The sequence below is a fragment of the Prionailurus bengalensis genome, chromosome D2 (genome assembly GCF_016509475.1).
Source record: "Prionailurus bengalensis isolate Pbe53 chromosome D2, Fcat_Pben_1.1_paternal_pri, whole genome shotgun sequence".
In the NCBI taxonomy this organism is placed as follows: domain Eukaryota; kingdom Metazoa; phylum Chordata; class Mammalia; order Carnivora; family Felidae; genus Prionailurus; species Prionailurus bengalensis.
In genome coordinates, this window is record NC_057351.1 from 69,248,165 (window position 1) to 69,274,548 (window position 26,384).

A 26,384-nucleotide genomic window follows, 5' to 3' on the forward strand; every position below is an offset into this window, starting at 1 on the left:
ACAAAGTTTTAATATTATGTTCTATCTCTTGTATTAAAATTTTAAGCATACCTCCTTGTGTTATTTTTTAGTGGTTTCTGTAAGGGAGTACAGTGTGTATCTTGAAGTTACACAGTCTGCTTTCAGTGTCATGTTACTCCATGGACAGTGTCAAGATCTTACATAGTAGAATTCCATCCCACCCTTTATATCCTTGTTGTCTTATTTTTTGCTTCTACAAATGCTGTGAGTCTCATGACGTATACTTAGAAAAAGTCTTCTGTATCTACCCAGATATTTACTTGTTGGAGCTCTTTTTTCCATCACGCAATTCTTAATTTCCACTTGGTGTCTTATCTTTTCAGTCTGAAGAACTCATTTTAGCATATCCAGTTGGACAGTTCTGCTGGCGATGAATTCTCTCAGCTTGTATCTCTCTGGGGGAAAAAAAAAGGACTTTCACCATCATTTTTGAGTGACATTTTCACTGGACATTGACTTTGGGTTTGACAGGTTTGTTTATTTTGCTACCATTCTGCACTTTAAAGTTACAATTTTATTGTCCTCTGGCCTCCATTGTTTCTGGTGAGAAGTCAGCCATCATTTATGTCATTTTTATTCTGTGTATGTAATGAATGTTCTCTTACCCTCTAGCTGCTTTTAAGATTTCCTATTTACCTTTGTGTTTCAGCAGATGAATTATGTTGGACTTAGGAGTGGTTTCTTTGTAGCAGGTGTGAACTTGCTGGTGATTCATTGAGCTTGCTGGACCTATGAGGTGATCTCTTTCATCAGTTTTGTAAAGTTTTCAGTAATTACCTATTTAAATATTTCTTCTGCCCCATTGTCCATCTTTTCCTTTTTGACTCCAATTGCAAATACGTGTTAGGTTTAGGCCATTTAATATTATCCCACAATTCTTGTGGGCTTTGCTTTTCTTTTTTCACTTTTTTGTCTCTATGTGTTTTGGTTTAGGTACTTTTCATTGATCTCCCTTTAAGTTTATGGGTTTTTTATTTGCTGTTTCCAGTATGTTCTTAAGTGATTTTAATATTATTTTAAGTTACATTTGGATGCCATATTTTTTGTGCTATCATTTCTACATATTTGGTTCATTTTTATAATCTACTACTGAAATTCCCCACCTCTTCATGTATATTGTCCATCTTTTCTACCATGTCCTTTAGCATTTTTATCATAGGTGTTTTAAAGACCCTGTGTGATACTTCCAAAACATGGATCGTCTCTGAGTATGTGACCATGGGTCACATTTTCTTGCTTTTTCATGTGTCTTGTAATTTTTGATCGTGTGCTGGATATTGTAAATAAAAAGAGCAATAGAGAGGGAAGTAAGTAAAATTTAATCCAAGAAACCCCACAAAATAAACAAAAACACCACTCTCTTCTTTTAGGTTTCCATGTGAAGTGGTTAGGTCAATCTAACATATAATTGAGCTGTGTACAGGCTCTTTCTTTTTTGCAGTTTCAGCTTAATTCACAGCCGTAGGCTTTTCCTCTCAGTGGTGCTTGAGCTTTGAGCACTCGTGAATTTCCAGAGATCTCTTTCTGCTTTTCAGCCAAGCCACCATCTTTTTGGTTTGTGCGATCTCTTTCTCTGCTTTATACTGCTAACGTTTTGAGTCTCTGGGAAGTTCTCTTTGCTCTCCAGTCCTGATCTTGACTTTCTATTATCTTGGGAGATTTCTCTCTGCTCCACTTAAACTAAGCCTCAGAAAATTAGTTGCCTTACATTCTTTGAAGATCCAAAATGCTTCAAAGGATTTACTCCCAGCTTTGCTGCTCCCCTCTCCCACTCCAACCTTTGGTGGCTGAAATGCTGGAATGCCTCAGATAGGTTTCTATCAGCTCTCTTGTCCCGTCCCTATCCTACAATATGCAAGGTCTCAGAGCACTTAGCATGGGCTTCTTTTAGCTCCGCTGCCTTGCATCCCACCTTCAGAGGGTCAGCTGCCTTAGATTTGGGGGAGGTTTTGCATAGCCCGGGGGAACATCTCTCTCAGCAATTCTACCATGCCCCAAGCACTCATTGATGACCCATAGGAAAGCATTGGTTTGCGGACCCTATATCTCACTCTGTGGCTCAGGTTCCTTAAAATCCTAACATGATGTGCCAGCCCTGATGCAGACCTTAGAAGTTTGTTAGAAGTTTGGCAGGTTTCTTCTTACCTACATCTGCGGAGGCTTATTCTACTCCTCCAGGAATGAGAGTAGCCATAGGTCTCTTCTTTGTTATAAAATGCTTATGATTTTCTGGAATGTTTCACTTAAGTGCCTTTTTGTCATCAGCTCTCTGATAGGTTTTAAAAATTATGAATTTGTAACTTCTCCAGCTTGCTTTGTTTGTTAATGTGAAACCAGTGGTCTCTTTTGACCTTCTGTATTCTTTAGGAAGCAGAAGTCCTGTGTTATTCTTTAACTACCACTGCCTCTTCTTCTTCTTTGAACAAACTATGCCTAGGAAGGCTTCTGCCGGCAGCTCACTTACACCTGTGTCCACATCCATCCATTGTTTCAAACAAAGCATATAGATTTAGGCTTCAGAACGAGTCTCCCACCTTTAGAAAGTAAATTTTCACTGGTGCTTTTTGAGCCCAGCTGTTGTGGAGACCTCTTATCCTTCATGCATTTTGTCACCTTCTACCAAGTGGCTCTGCGTGATCTCATCTCCTTTTGGACAGCTCTCCACATATTTTGGGATCTATGAATGATATCTGTTGTCTGGTTTTGCCAAGAATAGAGGATTCAGAGTATATTCAGAGTCTTGTTTCTCATCCACCCACCCACCCACCCTACCTCACCCTAGAGGGGAAGGAGAGGGAAAATGATGACTTAAAGGGAACCTGTTAACTTATGCAGTGATATTCTTATTGCAAGTCCCATGTAATCATTACAACAAAGCATTTTTATTTTTCTTATGCGGATATGCAGACCGAGACTCAGAAAGGTTAGACACCCTCTCTGCAGTCACAGAGATAATAAAGAGCAAAACTGGGATTTAAATCATAGTTAGTTTAACTCATACTGTTAAATAATGTGCTGATAATGAAGCACATTATCTTTGAAGCTTCTATCTTATATTACTGCCTGAATTCTTTTTAGAGCTTAGGATAACATATACAGGTATTTTCTCTTCTAGAGACAGAGTAAAAGAGTGAATGGGAACCTAAATGCTCAGAAAATGTTAAGACTCAAAGCAGAGGAACTTAAGTTCAGATATAATAAAAAGAGTCCAAAGAAAAAGAGACCAAAAATAAGAGGCAAAATTGAGCCCCAAGAGCCAGAAGGAACTGGAATGGAATGGCAATCAAATCTTTATATCAGGAGTTCAGGTGACAGTTGGGAGCAGAACTGACATGGCCGTGTTGGGCCATAGGTGTGTGAGGTCATCTTAAAGAGCTGAGGCAGCAAACCCAGAGTTTTATATACTGGAGGAATAGATTGCTGGGATTCTCAGTAATAATTGTTACTATAATCAGAGCACTTATTTTTCCTTAATTCTTAGTACATGCTAGGCACTGTACCAGCTGTCTCATGAACTTTATCTCATTTAGACCTGAGGTACATAGGGATTCAAAAAACTTGCTTTGTAATCGCAACTAGAAAAAAGGGCAGAGCTGGGATTTGAACCCAGACTCATGAGATGCCCAATTTGGAGGTCTCTCCGATTTACCATATCGTTTCTTCAAAGGACAAGAGAATTAGAGTAATAGAAACTAGCCCCCAGACTCAAAAATTAACATGTATAAAGAATATTAAATGTATACAGAGCAGAAATAAGGAAGAACGGAAAAAAGAGTGACCTTCTCAGCTTCACGTAGTATGAATGAGATTGGGAACACTTTGGTTCATGTTAGACTTTGGAGGAATCTACTAACATCTACCTCTGCACGTGATTAAGGCTACCATTCCTAAATAGTAACTCAGAAAATTCTGGAGTGGGCCCCTCAGATGATTAACAGTTGGAAAATTAGATGAAGAAAGGTCCTGGGACCGTTTCCTGTGACGGAAAGTTGTGGAGTTGTTAAGCGTTTTCAAGTCTGTGAAGAACTGTTATGCCAAGTATGGGCAGCAGGTGTTGTTGATCTGTACTGTATGTGGAACGATAGTGCCATAGATTTAAGTTTAATGTAGGGAAACAGTTCCTGACAGTAGCCAGTGACTTTTGGTAAACCTCATTTTTGAAAGTTAGAGCACCTCCTTCCTTAGGTTTTTATAAGGTGCATTTAGTGATGATGTGAGGGAACAAGGCTGACTGGAGGACTCTCAAGGTCCCTTTTTGCCCTAAGGTTCTATTATTATTGCATATTTATAGAGCACCAAAATTGACTGTGTTCTTCTCATTGAATAGAATTGCATTCAGTCACTGTCCAGGGCCATCACAGTCAAAATTAGACAGATCAGCAAATCAAGTCAAAGGTTAGTAGGTACACATCTAACTATTTGAGAATGTGTATTCTCTTCAAGAATTAGAGAATGACCTAAGAGCACGGTGAAAGATCTTCAGTGTGAAAACCTCCACTGAGACTTGTATTAAGTTCCTCTAGGTGTTTTTGTAAAAAGAAATAATAATAAGGAATCCTTTCTTAGTGTCTATTAAGCAGACCTAATTTCGAATTATTATCCTCAAAACTCCTAATTCAGAATGGAATGAAGGAAAAGAATTGTACTTTATTGCCAAACTGTTTTAAGTGGTAGATAATATTCTGTTATTATTAACTTGATAACTTTGAACTTCTCTGCCCACGGATGATTTAAATTCAGTCCACACTTGATCTTAGCCAAAAGGCCGAGAAGCGATTGATTTAGATTTAATCCATTCTAACAGCTGAACTACCAAAAAAATTACATTGCTAATTTAAAACTAGCAAATAAAGTTCCGTAGTTTTACTGGAAAAAAAATGGTAAAGTCCATCATATATGGTAAAAATTAACAGTTTAAGTTGTCTGACTTTTTTTTAAAGTTTATTTATTTTGAGAGAGACAGAAAGTGCAAGTGGGGGAGGGGTGGAGAGAGAGGGAGAGAGAGAGTCCCAAGCAGGCTTTGCACTGTCAGCGCAGAGCCCCATGCGGGGCTTGAGCCAACAAACCAGGAGATCACGACCTGAATGAAGTCGGACGCTTAACAAACTGAGCCACCCAGGTGCCCCAGTTGTCTGATTTTGTAAGGAGGAATGGTCTCATATTTTTTATTTCTTGTAACCCCACTAATCATTTCACACTTTTTAATCTTTTTATTTGGAAATAAATGCAAACCTTCAGAAAAGTTTGAACAATAGTACTAAGAACATATGTATACTCTTTACCTAGATTTACCTGTTAGCATTTTGTTCATTTGCTTTACCATTTGTGCATGCTTTCTCTACTGATCTTTTCCTTTCTACATATATGTCTGTCTTTTCTGAACCATTTGAAAGTAAGTTGCACACATCATGCATCTGTTCATGTTTTTAAAGTAATGTTATTTTATTCCTTTCTTCAAAGTAAAAGTATTTTTGGGCAGTGCCTGGGTGGCATCCGACTTTGGCTCAGGTCGTGATCTCACCCTTCGTGGGTTCAAGCCCTGCGTCAGACTCTGTGTTGACAGCTCAGAGCCTAGAGCCTGCCTCAGACTCTGTGTCCCCCTCTTGCCCCTCCCCTGCGCTCTCTCTCTCTCTCTCTCTCTCCCAAAAATAAACAAACATTAAAAAAAAATTTTTAAAGTAAAATTTTTTTTTCTCAGATAGCTCCATTATTTACCAAAACGTAGAGGCAACTTGAACTATCATATTTCACCTTGTTTTTGTCCTGTTATCTCTTTTAACTGTCACTCATGAGGTCCTTTTCATGCCTTGTATCTGGAATGCACTATTTTTTTCAGATTGTCCTTTAATAAAATCTGAAGACCTGACACAGACACTTGTTGCCACAACATGTAATATAATATATAGCTTTGTCATGTGATGTATTACAGACTCTTATAGTGCCAAATTCTTGTTGTATAATTTTTATTGAAGAAAACTCTTTTTTTAATGTAAATACATGTGTTAGGATAACAGAACTAATTAGATCTCTGTTTGGTAAAATTACATGGTTTTTTACCTTTAAGTTTGTATATTTTCCGTTTCAGCTTGATGTCGATTCACAGGGCTAAATTTTCATGTTTGGTTATTTCCCTCACAGTAGCTTATGATTCCACAGGTCCCTGACCGGATTTCACTGAAAGAGTGGCTACGTGAGGTCCAGAATGAAGATACAGCTTCTGGAAAGGGGAATGAAATTCCATTCAAACAAAAATAGGAGGGGGAGGGGATTAATCTATTTTAAGTGCTGATGAACAAATTGAAATTATTTTCAAGTTGTAAAAATTTTATTACTCTATTTTTACTGATGTAATTTATCAATCCCTTTAATGTCTGAGATTAAAACCAACTCTGCAGAGATGAACTCTGAATATCCAAATAGTTTGAGATATGGAAGAGGTATAACTGTGGTAAAGTCAGTTCTCTACAATTTTCAGTGAATGTTGAAGACACAGAGCCAGAATCAATTTAGGCTCAGGGGGAATGATGGTCTCACTCCTCAAGTGGAATATTTTGTGGACAGAGATACCTGTATTCCTGGAAGGACCATAGTTCAGGCGACAAACTCAAAATGCAGCACAATGTTGCCTTCTTCATGTAGCCACTGAATTTTGAGTTGGAATTTTATTAGAAAGCCTCATTCTCCTCTGATGACATGTAATCCTGTCTGTTAGCATTTTTTTCCTCATGTGCTTATTAGTATTAAGTAGACTACGTGCTTGCTTTATGTTAGACCACTGTCAGAAAAACAAGACAGAATTAGTTTCAAGAATATTTTTCTTTCTGTAGCACCCACACGCAGGATGTGTGATCTCTAGTAATTCTTATTCATTTGAAATACAGCAATTTGTTCCTGTCAGTAGAGGATAGGTTTGTTGTTTTAAATTGCCAGGTTTTGTTTCTGTTGGCATGTTCCCCGATACAAATTGAATGGCTGACAAAAATCTATTTGTATGACAGTTCAATCTAGATAAGTGCCCTCTGTTGCCTAACGGTACAATTTGGGGTCTCAGAGATAAAAGCAAACTGAATGCCAGGCTTGTAACAGAGCTTCTCCATGCAGATAACAGAAGTAATCCATATTCCTGAGGTACACAAATCAGACCAACAAAGAAGAAATGCGCATGCACGTCATATCGTTTGAAATGGTGGGCTTCTAGCTTCTACATAATAAAAAATGGGAATATCTAACTTAGGAGAACAAAAATCTACCTCGTACGAGCTATGCCTAGATTTGGAATGAAAGAGAAGTGGGGTATTGACTTATAAAGTTGGAGAGAGCTCTGTTGCTTAGCATTGTCCCATCGTATACAGGTTTCCCCCGCTATCAGAAAGTTGCGTGTTCCTAGGAGACCTTTCGTAAGCTGAAATGATGTAAAGCGAAAGAAGCAATTATCATTGTTATGTGGAAACATTTTCTAACACTCCCAGACCCAAAGAATAACCTCTCTCAGGCTTTTCCGATACCTTAGGACACATCTTGCTAACAGGCACACGGAATAAATGGAGGCAAAGCACAGAGGCTCCCAGACACAGTTCAGAGCTCTGACAGCTTGACGCCCGGATGCTGTGTGCTCTTCCTGGGGAAGGAGCTGGTCAGGGCCGCTTTCACTGCTCAGGGTGCGAGCTGCCTTCCTCATGGCTCACTGAAAAACAAATGGTGAATGCTCTTCTCTTTTCGCCTTTTTTTGTAAAATCAGAAACCGTCTTCAGATTTCTTCTGGTTAGCAAAAACAGATACTAATGTAGGCCTCTAACTGAAGTGTCATGATGTGAATTTTCCTGAAGCAAGGTACACCTGTATTGGCTTTTGTCAAATTTTTTTGCTTTCTATTTTAACATGCCTGTTCTGAAATACAGTGTATATTTAGACAGTGATTCTTTCATACTTTTGATATTCTACAAGAGGTAGTTTCTGAAGGGGTCTCCTTTACCTCCCAAGATGAGGAACTGAAAATTTGTACCTTTTCTCTCTTCCTTAAAACATGTCAGGCTTACTATACAGGTATCTCTAAAACATAATTCACTTATAAAAAGAGGGATGAAATATATGGTAACAATCGTAATAAGGAAGGAATTGGGACTAGTTCATAAGGTAACAGACATCCTGGAAATATGGCTAAGAGCCCCAGTTGTAGATATTCTGAAAAATAATCCATAGTGCTTGGTGATTTATTGGATTTTTAGGAGTGGATTTGAGAATAATTTTTACATTTTTATCTGAAGAGACTGTGTGCATGGTAAAACCATACATCAAACTAAAGAAAACAGGAGGAGCAGTATATGAGAAGGAAAATGCCCTAATGTGTCTACATTAAGTCTGAGATGCCTTCAGGTTATCTGAGGTACCCAGAAGGGATTAGATTTGTAAGTAGAATATGCAGAAAACACGTCTTTGCCTGCTTCTAGGTAGTAGTGAGAACCGTGGGTAAAAATGAGATCATTCAGATGAGTGAGAAGAGATCCGAGGATGAAGACCTGGGTCAGACTGAGAAAGAAGCTATAATGAAGGAGACTGAGAGGGATAGGCCAGACGAATGGGAGGAACTCCTGTGGAAGACGGTGCCGTAATGCTAAGGGGACGGTGGGCAACAATGTCCGTCCGATGCTATCAAGAGATCAAATGCAAACAGGACTGAAAGGTGGCCATTGGAGCGAACCTTGGTACAGTTGGAGCAACACAATTAATGATATCGTATTAGATTAAAAGTGAAAGTGTAAAATAAATATCCTTAAGTCCATACTGATACCAATAAATGATTGGATAATGATTGAGTAGACAGATCTTTTGTACAGAAGAATGCCAGATGACTTATGAAGATACCTCTCCCTGAAGAAGGTAGAGCATAACTCCCCACTTCTTTTTTTTTTCAATTTTTTAAATGTTTTATTTATTTTTGAGAGAAAGAGAGAGAGAGAGAGAGAGAGTATGAGTGGGGGAAGGATAGACAGAGAGGGAGACACAGAATCTGAAGCAGGCTCCAGGCTCTGAGTTGTTAGCACAGAGCCCAACACGGGCTCCAACCTGTGAACCATTAGATCATGACCTGAGCTGAAGTCAGATGGCTCAACTGACTGAGCCACCCACGCACCCCATAATTCCCCACTTCTTAAACGTGGGCTGTGTATAGTAAGTACAGTGTAGGAAGGGGGAAAAGAATAGCTTTTCAGTGGAGAAACATGGCAAACACTCCCTCAGCCAGGCATCAAGGGCAACATCATTAATGATACGTCAATGTTGATAGTATGTACCTTGGACATGATCTGAACCAAATGGCACTTTTATCTCTTCGGTCTTCCTCCCCAAAACATAATACCCCAGTTTAGTCAGGAGAAGAACATCAGAAGGATCCTAATTGAAGGGCATTCTACAAAATACCAATCCTCTTCAAAACCTGCAAAATCATCAAAAACAAGGAAAAGTCTGAGAAATTGTCACAGCCAAGAGGAACCTAAGAACACATGACTAGGAAATGTAACATGGAATCCTGGATGGTATCTGGAACAGAAAAAGAACCTTAGATAGTAAGAAAACCTGAAAAAAGTATAGTTAATAATAATGTGTAATAATGAACTATTGATTCATTAATTGTAACAAATGTACCACACTCATATAAGATGTGAAAAATAGAGGAAACTAAGTGTGGGTTACATGGGAGCTCTACTATCTTTGCAACTTTTTAGTAAATCTACAACTGTTTTTAAAGTTTACTTCAAAAACATGGACAATGATTTTGTCACCTCGGAAGATATTGGTGATCCTAGGGAATCCTATGGCATGGTAGGAAAGCATCAAATTTGTTGGAAGTTGAGAAGTGGCTGGGTCATGAATAAGTTAATTGAGTTAATGCTCATGGAATACTCTTTCAAGAGGCTTGGCCAGGAAGGGAAGGATAAAAAGAGGCTGGGCATGAGCTGGGGAGTAGAGTACTGGTGGAAATAACATTTTGAAGTATAGAAAGCTGGGTACACTTAAAAAATGTTTATGTTCTGAAAGGAAAGAACCAGTAGAAAGTGACATGCTGAAAATATAAGAGAAACAACAGTTAACTGATGGAGTAAAGTCCCTAAGTAGGCAGGATTTTATTCTATTCAACTGAAGATGGAGAGTCTTCTAGGAGGAATGTGTTGTTTATGAATCAGGTATGAATATTTATTATACTTTATAGTCTGGGGGTCACCCTTATAGGGAAGTAATCTTTACAATGTTTCCATAGAGAATTTGGGCTAGAAGAACTTTGTTTTATTGCCTAAACATCACAGTTTTATTGGCTATATTCATAAGGCATTAAAAGGCATCTCTGAATTATGAGAACTGTAACTTCACTGTAATAAACAATCTGTCCCAACATGGATTCAACAGGAAGCACTAGGGGAAAAAATACTGTAAAAATTGTTTGCCTGTGAGATAGCTGGTTCCAATCTAAAATTATAGAGCAACTATATAGGGAGTCACTAGATCCCATGGATAACACATGGGATCTTAACACATCTTAATAACCAGTTCAAGACCTCTCCTGCCATGTGGGCAGATTATTGTTGCTTTATGGTGGAGCCTCTGAAGATTAATCTTAAAACATATCTAAGTTACATATGTGACTTACCATACGTGTGGTTGTGACTCACCCTAAAATCAGATGTTTTTGTGGTTTAAAAAAATTTTTTTTTTACATTTATTCATTTGTGAGAGACAGAGCACAAGCAGGGGAGGTACAGAGAGAGAGAGGGGGAGACACAGAATCCGAAGCAGGCTCCAGGCCCGGAGCCATCAGCACAGAGCCCGACGCGGGGCTTGAACTCACAAACCGGGAGATCATGACCTGAGCCGAAGTCAGACGCTTAACTGACTGACCCACCCAGGCGCCCTCAAATCAGACATTTTATTCTATGAAATAAAATATTCTGCCTTAAGGATTTGTCACCTTTGAAATTTCAAATTTATTATTGTCAATATTCCAGATGTCGACAACAGTGTATAAGTAAAGGCTTATTTTTGTTTACTTTGAAGGAGAGTGACAAGAAACAAAATCTACGAACTAATCAACTTTGTAGTTGATGATAAATTCGTAGAACCAGGTGAATGGTGCAGCCAGACCTGCCTTGGGGGGGCGGGGAGCAATAGGATGGTCCCTGCCTGCCGTAATATTTTGGTAAAATGAAAGGTGGTATGGTAAATTAAAAAGAGCGCTGACATTGGGAAACACATTCTGTCCTTCCTCTACCTAGTCTTTGCCAAGTATGTGGCCTTGGGGAGATCACTCATCTGGCTTAGAACTACTCATCTCTAAATATGGAAGGCTGGTCTAGATGAGGCCTCATATCACTGTCAACTATAGGATTCTGTTACTTTTGAGACATCTCAGTGTCAGTTACAGAATCATTGAGATCATTTGCTCTTGGATGTCTAGATCACTTGAAATTATGGCTTTGGACAGATTTTCAATGAACGATTGCCTTTCCTTCCTAATGCTAGGCAGATTATGTAGGGAAACCTACATACAACTTAATTATATCTTTTGCATACTTTATCCCATTAGTTCTTTTAGAAATACAAATGAAGCGTCTGTTATATAGCATCCATTTTTCAGAGTATCATTTTTCTAGTAGTGCATAGAGTATTTGTATGTCATTATCAAACAAGAAAATATTTTGACATTTTGATTATTTCAATTATAGTCTATGGAGTTGTTTTATTTTATATTCAGAAAGATTTTAAAGAATTAGATTTCCTCCACTGAAAATTTACACTATTCCAGATGTTGACAACAACACCTGGGCATTCTATCATGAGCTGATTTTCTGAATGAAGTAACTTAATTATTGATTGACAAGCTAACATGATTTAAGACACAGCCACACCATGTTCAATAGCAGTGTGAAAGTCATAAACTGCAAGCATGTGCAAGCAAGTGGGGCCATGATACTAACTCACATTGCATTTTGAAACACCAATGCTAAACTTAAATTTTAAGCTTAAGTTTAGAATTGCTGGAGGAGGAAATGAAGAGGTACAGTTACATGATTTCTGGGCTCTCCGTTTTGCAAATCATTAAATGATGTAACAGCAATGTGGTCAGAATTCCTAGTATAAATAAAAGTCTATTCTAGCATTGTGAGACACAAGTAGACTTATTATTCCATATGGATTGCATATGAGTTTGCGTGAGTCTAGATGTGTATACGTACATATATAACCTCATTATATGCATACAAATATTCACATATTCATAATAGCTAAATTAAAAAAAATAAAAGTGGGGTAGAGTGTAACTCATTATTTACAGCCAAAACATAAATATCCATTTGAAACATGTAAACTGTTTTTGAAAGTATAAGCAAAAATAATAAATGAAAGTGATTATAGTAGAAAGACACTAGTTATTTTTTGTTTTTTGTTTTTCAAAAACATTTAAATGTCTTTTCCTGGTATAACATGGATTATTTCAGCGTTCTCATGTTAACCTGCTTTTTCAACTGTTGGTAGCCCAGGAGCAGGGCATGTTAGCATCTTCCCTCTGCTGGCTTGCATATGGTCCATTGGCCATGAGTTTATGATAGACAGAAAGTGTGCTTTCCCTTTATTAATGCTACAGTATTGGTGACATGTGGCCTGTGCACTTTCCAGTGAATGAGCTTGACCTTTGACTCAACACAGTCCCTTGAGCAAGAGCAAGCCGTGTTTGGTGGAATGATTATTTAGAAAAAACAGATTGGAACCTACTTTCTCTGCTAACATTAAAGAAATGCAGTGAAGTTTTTCCCACTGAAAATCATCCACAAATTGTAGCATCATAAAATAGAGAATTGGGCAAAAAAAACGAAACAAACATACTAGAATTACTTAACTAATTACTTTAATTGTTAGTTAAATAATATGAACTTTTTAAGGTTACTTTTGGTGTATATTGGCACATCATTTTCTGGGGAAGATGCGCTAATTTATACTCTCAGCCCTGTATGTGTACTGGTTTTATTGCATCCTTTCCAATATTACCAACTAATGTTTAGTTGAACATCTCTCACAAGGTTAGCACATACCATGTATTATGAGAGGCTTCCATTTGTATATAATATTTAAATTCACACAACAGCCCTGAGAAATAAATATGGTCACTGTTTTAGATATTGAAGAAAGTGATCTTCAGAAAACTTAATTTGACCAAGATCACATACTAAAATGTTATCTCTGTTCTTTGTGTTCAGTGCCTTGCGCTTTTTCATCCTAACTACTTCCCAAGAATCTAACATTTACCTAACAGTATACTTTGCCTTTACCTAAATCATGTAGTATCTTAAATCATCTTTGCTAGAAATTAATGCAGCACAGCGAACACTGTGATGAATGAAATTTCATAACTTTCTTCTCATTTTTTTTCCTCCAAAATGTTAAGTTTTCTGTCCTGGATTGATGAGCTTTTTTAAGTCCTGGGTCAGGGGTGGAGTGTGTATGAAAAGCTGAAATTGGTCATGAAGAAATAGAAGTGAGGTTAAAAATGGAACGCTTTGTGCCAAAGATAGACGCATTTTCGAAAATACCATCTGGGCATTACAGAAGTATGCTATTATTTAATTCAAACCAGCTAGAATTCAGCAAGAAATGAATGCCAGCAATTATATGACTAGCTAATAAATATAATTTCATGGTATTCGGTAAGATACCCCAAAGTGTTAATTGTAACAGGAGCAGTTAAATTCTTTATACCAGTTAAATTCTTTGGCTATGAAAGCATAACAGTTTTTAATCACCTGGTAACTTTGGGCATTATTAAATATATGGAGATTGGATTGGAAGACACGGTAGAAGCAATGGAAAAGTCTGGCCAGACTGGGTAATTTGTTTTAGACCTATGGAGAAATCTATTAACCATTTCTTCTATAGACCAATTTGATTAGGAAGTAGGACAAGCTGTTCTTTCATTACTTACCCAAACCATACTGCACTTTGTATCAATTATTTGGCTGTCTGCAGCACATAGATTAGAATAAAGGGCTTTCTTAGTGTTTGTGAATGTTGCGGATTGCTGATTAGTAATTAAAGTACTGAATGAAGAAAATTAGGCCAAAAATGAATGGCAATGAGAAAGTCTTAATTCTGTGATACAGATGTTAGAAACAGATTGTCTTGAGCAGCCCATTCAACGCAGTGACATTCTACATGGCCATGGAGTGCTTGCCTTCCATGTAAAACTCAAGTCAAATGCCTTAGAGATGGTTTCCTCTCCCGTGCCTTGTGATGTAGCTGTATGGATATTAATTTAGTGAAATATCCTGTCTGCCAGGTGTGGGAACTAGCTGATTTTATTGTAATACCAGATCATTACTTAATTCATATGCAACAGAGTGCAGCACATGGAAAGCATTATAAATCTATTTACAATGTGGCTGGTCTGATGATAACATTGTATTAAATTCCCAGGTGAGGCAATTTAAGCAATTGCTTTGCCATGTGCACGCGGTGGAAATTAAATTCTCATATACACTTTAGTAATAAACCAACTGCATTGTTATGCTTATGCTAGTGGTGGGTTGTAGAATCTTCACTCTGACTATGTATATACCCTGTTTCACACATAGAATCATATAGGGGGCTGCACCACAGATCCCAGTTCTTAATTAGTTTCAGCTCAGTTAATTCATTTTGTTTCTAGTTTAGCAGTGCCTGTCCAGAAACATATTCAGTTCAGTTGGGAAACATTAAGGCTTGGGTCAAGTAGACAGATTGTTTCAAGCCAAATTTCCAGACAGAACTGGGCAAGTGTATCTGTTTGAATTTGGCTTTAAGAAAATCAGCCAATCAGTATGCATATACCAAGTGAAAACTGCTTGGAATTTGAAATTCTCACCTTCATAACCAAAGACTCATTTTTGTCATCAGTTTAAAAAAGGCATTCAAACTTTCTGTCTCTGACTTTTTAGGGATAATAATCAATTGTTAATTTGCCGTATTTTTTCCTCTAATTCTGTAGATTTTTCTGCCCAACTGCATCTGGTCCACCTAAGTGGAATATATAAGTTACAAAGAATAAGCTTTACAAAAACACACACTAAAAGTGAGGAATGCTCTTATATTTAATTCTGTGTGTGTGTGTGTGTGTGTGTGTGTGTGTGTCTGTGTGTGTCTGTGTGTGTCTGTGTGTGTGGCAAAAATTGTCAGTTGAAGCTTCCCACCCTTATGGTACAGACCTGAAATTGCAATAGATTACAAACTGCATAGAGCTTCTGTCTTCTCCAGAAGCCACATATAAAGCACCAGTAGACAGTGGTAACTGACAACTAAGACTAAAAATGTTGACAATTTCTTGATTTGCCTGGTTAGCTTATGTATAGAAGTCATTAACTATTTATAAAATGCATTATGAATTGGGTTCCTTCAAACTGTAGCTGAGTGTGTGACATTTCCAGCTCAAATTCTCATGCTTGCATTTGGCTAAAGTACAGATTTTATACAACTGATAATAAAGTAAAAATATTTTAATCAAGATACAGTAGGTGTTTCAGTTTCATTAACTTTAAATCATCTGAATTAAAATATTCATAGTACTTAGTAATGTAGAGTGAGGTTATTAAAAATTCCACAAAAGGTAAAATTATTTATTGATGCTTTGGAAGGAAACTATCGGTACAATAAGCAGTTTGTCATTCAAAGGAATTTGCCTTTTTTGGTATTCAATCAGTTTAGTGATGATCCTGCAGGCTAAATTATGGCTGATTACAACCAGCTTACTTAAAATTTCAAACCACAAAAATATTAGGAGAAAAATACCAATGTCAGGCATTTAAATGCAACTCTCAATAAAACAGTCTTGATCTTAAAAATATATATATTTGTAAAATGATATTCGAGGGTAAAGAGTTCGATTTTCTGCACCGACTGTGTCATTTTCATGAGGAACTATTTCTGATACTGGGAATGAGTTTTTTTATTCTTTAAGAGAAGTTAGTTCGATCAGAGAACGTTTCGTAAACTCAGCATATCATCTGCTTAATTACATCCAGAAAGCCGTCCAAATGACCAATGTTTACCGTCCCAATAGTAAAGACTGACATTTATAGAGACCACCCTTCAACTGCGGATAAATCCTTATTTCTCCTCTGTTGCTGAGTGTGTACACTCTTAATTGCTGGTTTTCAAAAGCAATGAATTCTCACCAAAACAAGATTAGATATTTAGGGATACATGTTTGTAATTTTCTTCTTCTTTTGAAGTTCAGCAAATCAAAATGAGAATATAATGTGATTGAACAATCTATGCCAATTTGTTGGTATTTTGGTGAAAGGGGAAAACACAAAAACAATCTCCGTATGATATTCTCGCATACTGTGGAATGTTTTAGTCCCCCATAGTGATAAAATGAATAATTAAAAAGGCAGCTCTGATACCACGGCCTGTTTAAAGGTTCTCATTTCCTTTAATGCTGTAAAATACTTTTGCTTAGCTAGTTTGGAACTACTGTAGTGGGGATCTCCAAATGGGCAAAAGAAAGGTTTGGCTTTATCTAAATATTGTAGGAAGGCCATGAGGTGGACTGACCTTGCAGTTCAGCATTTTTCGAGATAATTCTGTATGAAGTCAATCGAAATAATTAATAGTCGGTTTGGTAAATACAATAAGAGAAGCGGGCTTAATATATGCTGTTTGTGGTGGTGAGAAGTCTGGCGTGTTCACAAAATGAATGAGTTGGCTCGCTCCTGAATTGTTAAGACATCTGATATAGATGTCATTACTGACCTCAGGCTAATGACTTAACTTTGGTACTTTGTCCTCGGCAACGTTGTTGGTTTTATTTATCTATTTACCGACTTGCTACATCTGCTCAGGTACAGAGACACCCTTGCAGCAAAGAAGGGGGACTTGGGGTAGAGACTCAGGGCAGAGAAGGGAGGCCATCATCTCCTTTCTGCTGAAACATTTTGCAATTTTTGCATCTTTTTCCTGGGTGTATTCAGAGGATAATATGATGGGGAGGAAATTTTGTGTGCTAGAATGAGTGTAGGTTCTAGTTTCAGTTTAACCAAAGCAATCTTTAGAATTCTATAAGACTGATTTTTTTTCCTAAAAAAATAAAGGGATATCTAGATTTGTTTACTTTTATTTACACTCCAGTCAGCCCTTTTCAACTAGCTTCTGCCAGAGAGTTAAGCCCTAACGCCCTTAGGCTTCTATTCTCTGTAATGAACTCTCTCTTATGTACCATCCTGGGAAGATTGAGAAAATAGTCACTAAAATAATTTTCTGTTTTGTGGTTCAGATAAGGAACCCTAATTGAGAAAAGCTGCGACTCGAAAATGATTCAAAATCTACTGGCTTTTCTTGCTAAAAGTCCTTTTAAATCCTAGTGTGATTTCACATTTAAGGCGGTGTGATCTCTATGTAGCAAAGCAGTGCTGTTTACTAATATAAAAATCTAGTTAAAAATCTTGTTGACTTCTGCTTGAGGATTCTGACTAGTTCTTTTTAAACTACATTAATTTTTCAGATCACAGTTGAAAAAGTATGAAATCTTAAGGCCTAAACTGTAGACTGCAAGTGAGAATAGGCTACTATTTCCCAGCTGCCATTTTTAAATTCACTCTTTTTGCTTAGTCCAGAAGCAAAAAAAAGGCAGCCAAGTAACCTGTAAATCTGCATTTGAGTCTGAAACGGTGATGCTGAAGTAGGATCTGAGGATGGCGCCCTAGCTTCGCAACTAATTTTCAGAGCCTTTTAGCTTTTCCAAATGTGTGTACGTTTAGATAATCCATGAATTGCTTATAGACATGTCCCTCTGACTTTACAGGTAAAGGTCAATTCCCATAAAACAAAATTTCACTGAGTGAAATGTTGACTCATAGCCACTTTATTTACTGGGATTGAGAAAAGATGACTCATAGCCTACTTGCCTTTATGTACTGGGATTGGGAAATTTAATTTGTTTTAACACACACGCACGTGCATACACACACACACACACACACACACACACACACACACACTCCCATTACTTTTCCTTCAGCTATAATTTGAGGAGAGCTTGGAGACCTTTAAGTTATTGTTTGGAAACGGGATAGACTTTAAAATTCTATCTCTTTCTGGCTACTAACATCACAATAATGAAGGAAATATAGATGAACTATTGTCTAAGCATTCCAGTGTTCAGTTGGAGTCATAATATTATCCCAGAATCAGAGATTTTAAAAGACCTATATTATATAGTTCATTTCCTGCCACAATTTTAAAGACCCCCATATACACTTGTTTTAATTACAATCTGGTGAGTTTTGCAGATATACAGCTATAAAGCTGTATTTCCTTCAGTTTGGTGGTCTTATTTGTATGGCTACATATGGAATAACATACCAGTTCTGATCCGTTTGTGAATATTAATGGAGTACTTACACAATGCAGAGTTTTTCTTTCATTATTGGCATCTGAAAAACTTCTAATTTACATTAAACTTCTCAAGTTCAAGAACTCTACACAACTTTGCTTTGCAGATTTTAGCAAATAGGTTTCCATTAGGGGGCTCTCGAGGTTTGAGATGATCAGCCTTGATACCAATAATGCTTCGAAGCCTTTACTTTCTAACGTTCATCTCGCTCTCTCCCTTTTTGTTTTGTTTTATAGAAAAGGTCACGGATCGCCTACAGTGACGAAGTACGGAATGAGCTCCTAGGGGATGATGGGAATTCCTCAGAGAACCAGGTAGAATGCTAATCAGGAAGGCCCGGTGGGTGGCTGGAGGGTGAAGGAGGTCACTGGCACACTGGGCTCTCAAGCTGCTCCTTAACAGTATTAGCAACAACTCATGTGGAAGCGATACTGTTTAATGCAAAGCTGGAGTCTTAATCAACTTCAAAATGTTTCTTGGAGATCTTACATTTAACCCTTTACCTTGTGATCACTGTCTGCTATCTTTTAAAAAAATCTTTTCTTCTCCTTTCTTTATTATTTAGTACTTAAGGAATAACTTGAAACACACTGTTTGCAGACAAAGCCAAGGTCTTCACCTCAAACACATGTAAAAGGAATAAAAAAGTACATAATGCAGCTTTGATAATAATGCAGTATAATTAAATCAACACTTGCAGCAAAACAAATGAAAGTAAGCTTTCAAAATTCAACAGGGCAGCTCAGTCTCCTATTGTGGAGCTGCTTAAAATACATTCACCAAAATGCAGACTGTGAGCACCAGTGTGGAGCTCAGATACTCAGAGGTCCGGCCTCCGTCAAATAAGAAGAAGAATAGGAAAAGTCTCTTCTACAGTTTAATATCTGCATAGGCAAAAAATAAGATACAATTTCTTCTTAAAAGGGCCTTACAACTTGGCTGTCATTTCTCATTGGATCACACAGCAGTGTGATAAGTCTAATTAATGTCCCACTTCTTTCTTTGAATTAATACTGCAGACTTCATTAGTTCATGCAAATAATGTATATGACTTTTTTAAAAAGTCATCTCAGGGTAGAGATGACTTTTAAAATGTCACAAACAACACTAGTGACTTCCTCTCTTTGACACTTTTGGAGAAAATAAATGATGGGAACTTCAGAAGCAAGACCTGAGCATGTTTATTCATATTCCTTTGGTTAGTATTATAAAGGTCTTTACTCTGCCTAAATAAAAATGAACATAAATCATTCATGGAGTAAACCAAAACTTGAATAAGATAGTAAAACATAATATATTGGTACACATTGGAAAACTTGCATAATTGTACTTACCATTTCAAATAGATTATATTATAGGTCTATATATGCTGAAACTATATTACTATCTACTCCAATGTTAATATGGTAAACGGGATGACACTCATGGGATTAAGGCCTCCATCTATCCAACCCCCCAAAAAGGGGAGAAGAGTCATCAAGCTGATTATGTTTGTTTTGGGAAAGATCTCACCTTAGCCACTTTTTGGATGTTATCAGCTTGAATTTAGAAATGTAAACATGTTAAGATTTGACTTGGGATTTCAGCTTTCCTGATTGGAATGTGAGAACAGCTAAGGGGGAAAGAAAAAAAAAAAAAAACAAAAAAAAACAAGGAGCACAACAAACATAAAAGGGTGGTGGGATAAAGGGTTTTACTCATAATAGATTAAATAACATGAGGATGAGAGAAAAAATATTGTCTTCCTATTTAAAGTGAGTTTTAGATTGTTCATATCTCTCGAATGAATGAATCATAATTTCATTTCATATCTTTACTGCGAAAAAAAGCATTCTCTTTTTTGCAAAAAAAGTGAATGCATAGTTCCCATGTCAATTTTTTAGAAAGCTATAGATCTTTCCCTCATATGAAACTACTGCTTAATATAGAGGAAATAGAAAGGAAGGGGGTGTTCCTGTCTAACTCAGACTCCTTTATTGTAATAGATGCTGTAGTACTGTGACAGGAATCTCTCTCTCTCTCTCTTTTTTTTTTTAAAGCATGTTCACTTCTCTTAATGGACATTTTATGTGCCTAAAACATTTGCCTTACACACATACAAGTGTGATTTTTTTATGCCTAAAGAAAAATACTCTGCAAAAATAGGTAGAGTTCATATTTTCTGAATTTTTCAAATTATATTCCTGTCACTTTAAAGTGATTTCGCAGAGATTTCCTCTGGACTTGTATAAATCAAACTTACAAATTCTGAATGTGCTTGGAGAACCTGAAGTTTAGTTATAAGGAGCTGTCATTTCAATAAATACAATATGATAAATTATAGTCATGAGACGATGTTACTGTTAGATTATGAGTTATGAGAACTTTTCAGTCCAAAATTCGAATTAGGTTTGAAAGTTCAAAGAGACCACACTTAACTTTTTGGACATTTTGTTGCCAACTGTAACAGAATTTCCATACCATAATGAAGTCATTAAATTTTGTTTGGGGGCTTTTTATCATAATGTATGAATTAAAATCCCTCAAACTAAAACACATCTCTCAGCCAGGAATGGTCACTTGAGAATAACTCTTTATTCTGCATCAGTATTCATTCAGACTACGGAATCAAAACAGAAGCCCTTTCTTTAAAGGAAGAAAAGATTTTAAGTTGTCTCTTTATATTAATTTTTGTAGCTCAAGGACTATGAAGATAGTTTCTTTTCTGGGTACGATTACCTATCATTTACATAAGAAAACATTGTCAGCCCAAAACTAAGTATATCTTCAAGTTAATTGTTGATCAGTTGATTTTTCAGAACTTCTTAGCCATATAGTAGTTAAGATAAACTTTTAATATAGAGAGAAATCTTGGAGATAAAAAAAAATGAGACAAAAAAGCAGTATTTGTCTCATTGAAATTGGGATATATCTCAATTTTTAAAAATTATAGATCAGAAAAGGAAAATAATAAAGAATTATAGCAATGGTTACAAATAGGTAAAATAAACTACTGACTACTGACTATTTTCAATGCAACATGCACATCTTCCCTATAGTGGCTTCTTTGTAGAGATTTAGACAAATGTAAACGTCATAGCTATTATTTCTCATTCTGGCCATTTGTAATGCATTTTTTTAGGCATTTAAAACCTGATAGTTCATACGCATAATCTGCCAATTAACTATAAAGTATATTAATTTACTCTTATATAAACATTTCTGACATCATTGGAAATTTCAAGGTTTCAGCAATTAAGAATTTTTCAAGTGCATCTTTAGTGTCCCTCCTACAGTATACAATTCTATTTAATTCCAAATTAGTGGCTTTGTGTAAATTCATTTCTAATTCATAGCCATCTCATACAATCAAATATGGCTCGTCCCTAGTTTACAAAGAAGGAACAAAATCACCTACTTTGCACATTTGCGTCTTGGTGGGTCATCAGCTTTCCAAGGACTATTGTCTTAGGCATTATCATTCTATTATTTTAAAATACCATGTTTTCCATTCCATATGGCAACATTTTAATTCTTTGAGAGAGTTGAGTTTTTGAAATGTAGTAGTGCTGTATTTAGAGTGGAAACTTTAATAATTATTACCTTGATTTAGTTTCATGAAAACCATTCTCAGGAAAGGGAAAGAAAAAAAATCTTACAGAATTAAATCCCCTAATCCTCTTTATAGTGGAGTATGATGATGTGGCACACAAAATGTTCCAGACTCTATTTTTGAACCCTAATAGTCTCTCAATTTCCATATACACAATGATATTGATTGGTGAATAAATGTGAGTAAATGAAATTTTCATAAATCCTAAATAGAAGGTTCAAATCCATATCTAAGGAATAGGATATTCCTAAATGTGCCGAAATTTTTGTGGTAAAGTAATATTTAGCACATATGATTGCTTAATTTTTTAATACGAGGTTCTCTTAAGTTCCGATTTGGGCTTGCTGTGCATAAAGTGTGTCAAACTTCAGCTACAGACCAGGGGGTGAAGTCGGTCAATTTAATTCCCCAAGATCTAAAGAAGGTCGGTATCATTTCATATAGCCCTGGCAGAGCAGATCATTACCAGGCACAAATCTGTTCGTTACGTGCTGAGGGTTTATAGCAAAATAAATAGACTGTCATCATAAGTTCAGAAAATTGTGTGTTCGACCCACGATAATGTGTAAAGGGCGTTTAATAGAGTTCAGCATTTATTCGTTATCTGTATGCGGACAGAGACGGCAGTGGCGTTATCAGCTTTAAAAAAAAAATCGGTAGTTCTGGGGGTCACGTGACACACCTCACACACACAGGCGCGCGCGCATGAACCCTCACATGCTCTGCAGTGCAGTTTTGATTTTAGCCACAGCAGAAGGCTTAACCACAAGAGATTCCACTGGTTCAAACCAGCGTAAACCAGATTTTTTCAGCCCACAAAGGAACAGATTACCTCTTGTATCAAATTCTGCATTGGGGGAAAAAAAAATCTTTGTTTCAAAAAAGACGTTGATTATCATAACCCAACATGGTGGCACGGCACATTTTCAAGTCGCCTATGGTGGAGCTAGTAACTCCATAAAATACGAAATCGCGACTTTCAGTCTAGTCTAAGCATTGTTAGTTTTCAAACATAGACCATCTTTTGTTTACTTGAATGAAAATTCCCAGCCTAACTTAAAAAAAAAAAAAGATAAAGATTAAAACCCCTCCCATTACCTAGCTTAGCTACAAATCCGGTGTAGAGCTTGAATGCAGCCATGCGGCACAAACAAGATAGAACGTTTTTTGTTTGGAACCTATTGAAAAAACAAATGGGTAGCATTTTTAAACACTCATTGATTATGGCAGGGTGGCATGCCCCAAATGGTCTCAATTGCTGAGGAGTAGTTTTAAACTTTGGCCCTTTGAGTATCATAGTCAACTGAAGAAGGGTGCGCCCAGAAAGAAAAGATAGCTTGTGCGATCAATTCCCAGATCGTCTGTTTCTGAGAATTAATATTTGCCTTTTTCTCTCATGATGTTCAGATAGCAGAGAAAAGATTCCTACGTATGTTAGGCCAGGTATTTTAGTTTCGAATTTTACTTTTTCTTGGGAAGAATGTGGTAGCTTTTCACATGAAACCAGATGCTTGACTCATAGACACTGGTCGATGGCTGAGAGAATGAGTATATTAATTAAAAATAATTACAACGCCCAGTATGGTGTGAAAGGACAATGCTAAAAGTTTCATTTTCACTAAATGCCTTGTGAGACATTATGTAATATTCTGCACCCTCTTTATAAAAGATTCATAACAATTTTGAAATCTCATTCTTTTGCACTGAAATACTTTTCACACATAACAAATGAAACAACAGAATGAGCGGAAATGCATACTGCCTTTCTTGAATTGGAGACAAAAACAGCATTAAGCATCGAGAAAGCCGGGCCATAGTAAACATGATACTTTTAGAGAGACTTAGAGTGAGCAATTCATGGCACATTTCTCCCAAAACAATAATTTAATTGATTGGCCTGTATATGTCAAGTGTTGTAACAGATGTTACAGATATTTGGATGTTTAGAAATTATCCGTTGTAGACTTGAATTGCCGAGGATGCAAATTTTAGATCTAGAATGTGGTTTATAGCCTTTCATAACATCGGTTTCAGTTTCTCTTCATCGCGGAAACTATGGCAGTCATCTCAACTATACGATATTTGATTTAGAATACTGTGAAATACATCCACACCCCCAGCACACACATACACACACGCACAAATGAGTCAGATACATGGTTGTGTCCATTTTCTAGCTTCTAAAGAGTTAAAGTAACTTGTGTTATCTGTTAGATTGAAGGCAAATAAAAAATGTCCTACAAAGGAGAATTAAAACCTTATCCCAGGGAATTTACTAGCACGTAAAGAGTGGTTTTTCTGGTTTGACTTCAGTGAGAACACACTGCAGTAACAGACAACATGGCTTTAAGATGGCCCAGTTTACAAGATGAAGAAAATGGAAAAATGAAGAAACTTCAAAAACTAAAAAATAGAAAACCACCATGTGATTGCAGTAGCCTCTTAAGCAAAACAAACCCTAGAAATCAACTCAGATATACACAGTATTTCTAAGGATAGTGAAATATTTTCTGATACTATGTCCTAAATATTATCTCTCCCGGCATGCTTTATTCTCAGTTAAAATAATGTCACCTCCAAATACAATCGTATTACTAGAGTGGGCCCATCTATGATATTAACTAACATAATTATTTGTTTTAAATATTTATTGGGACAAAAGCATGAACTATTAATCATTTTTATTTGTACAGAAAATCTGAAATCAGTTGTCAAGATTCGAAATAGAGAAACATCCTGAAAACTTGTATATACAAAACCTCTTCAGTGGTACATTCTTAGAAGAGAGGAACAGTAAACTTGTTTTCTTTCTTTATAATATAGACTTCTATGAAGTCGTTCCCCTTTATTTCATGATGGTGTCTTAGATGTACTTTAAAAGAGAATTTCACACTATTCTCTTTGTTTAATGTGACAGTGTGAGAAAGTGATCTTTATTCGTTCAAAAAACTCTGCATGTAGTCTCTGTTTAGGTTCTTTTAATGTGTTTGTCTGTGATTTTTAAATGCTAAACATGTAAACAGATAAATTGTCAATGTTAATTCTGTATCCTGTCACACAACTGATCTTTCTTTCCTGCCATTTCTTTCCTTTTTATCTTTTTTTTTTTTTGTGTGCATTCATGTTGCAGTTGATAAAATTACGTGAAGAGGTGAGTACTTCCTAGCTTGCTTTTTTTTTTTTAATTCTGCTTTTCCCTATAAAATTGAATTTCTAAATCTGAAGTAAGATCTTTGGGTTCATTTTTTCCAGGAAAATTTACACATAGCAAAAGTATTGATTATACTGTTAGAAATGTTCTTTGCTGACTATCTGTTAAAAAAACAAGTAAACTCTAATCATGCTTAGGACAGTGATCATTGTTGTTGCTTGGTATCTGGAGAAAATTCATAGTTTAAAGGCCAAAAAAGGGAGGAAAAAAATAAAGGGCTATCTTAAAACTTTACCTAAGTGTGGTTTTAATGTCAACTGACTTCAGATTTGTTTTATTTGTATTGATTTCTCAAAGAAGTCAATATGATTAAAATGTTTTTTTTCTGACATTCCAATTTACTGAAAACTCTTTTTAAATATACCGTTTTCCCTCACCCAAGATTCTTAGGTCCAACACAAGATACCATGAATCTGTTTTCCTTTTAGGGAAACACACATATGTTATAAATGCTCTACTAGTCTGTGTACACAGATTCTTAAGAATAGCCAAAGCTCTCCTCATTGTTAAACACTTTCCTTTTTGTAGGAAATAGCACCCACGTGAGTTCTCATTTTTCTGAGTTGCTGGTCTGTATTATAATGCAGTTCCAGACCTATTTGTGGCCCAGCAAATATTAACAGCAATGTTTATAATTTTATCCCAGTATCGTTGAGGGATGCTGAATGATTCTGGTCTTGTTTTTGTTTGTTTGTTTTTAATTAGGCCAAACTTAATAAATATGTAATAAATATACTTTTTTTTCACAGGTAAAAGCAGTTATATTTTTTTTACTTAGTGACGTTGAGTTTTGTTACTTTTATACTAGGGCAGAAGATAATGGCCCATTTTGCAATTTAAAAGTTGTCTGATTGCTTCTAAGGAGGACTGTGAATTATTTTTGAGTTTAGATTGACTGCATTGATTTGGATTTTCCTAGAATTTTTTTTTATTGGTATGTCATCATTCTGTAGGTGATATGAATGCTAAATGAGAGGCTGTGGACAGTGGTTTTCAACAACTCTTCTGATTTAAGATGCATTAGTGCTGTCATCTCTTAGTAAAAGCAATACTGATAAAAAAATTAAAAGGTGAAAATATATAAAACCCTTACCTTCCAACCTTCTTGTGTGTTTTATGGAAGCAGATGTATATACTAAATGAATATAATCAAT

The 26,384-nt window shown here is 36.3% G+C and overlaps 1 protein-coding gene across 4 annotated transcripts in view; it reads left to right on the forward strand.

Annotated features, from left to right (window-relative positions):
* The window catches only part of VTI1A (vesicle transport through interaction with t-SNAREs 1A), a 360,010-nt gene that overhangs the window by 59,651 nt on the left and 273,975 nt on the right, over positions 1–26,384 (forward strand). For 2 of the 4 annotated variants that reach the window (XM_043597526.1, XM_043597528.1), the window contains exons 4-5: positions 18,664–18,741; positions 25,150–25,170. In XM_043597526.1, coding sequence (XP_043453461.1) covers positions 18,664–18,741; positions 25,150–25,170 — 99 coding nt within the window. The remainder of the gene's footprint in view (positions 1–18,663; positions 18,742–25,149; positions 25,171–26,384) is intronic. The other 2 variants (XM_043597527.1, XM_043597529.1) reach the window with 1 other exon arrangement.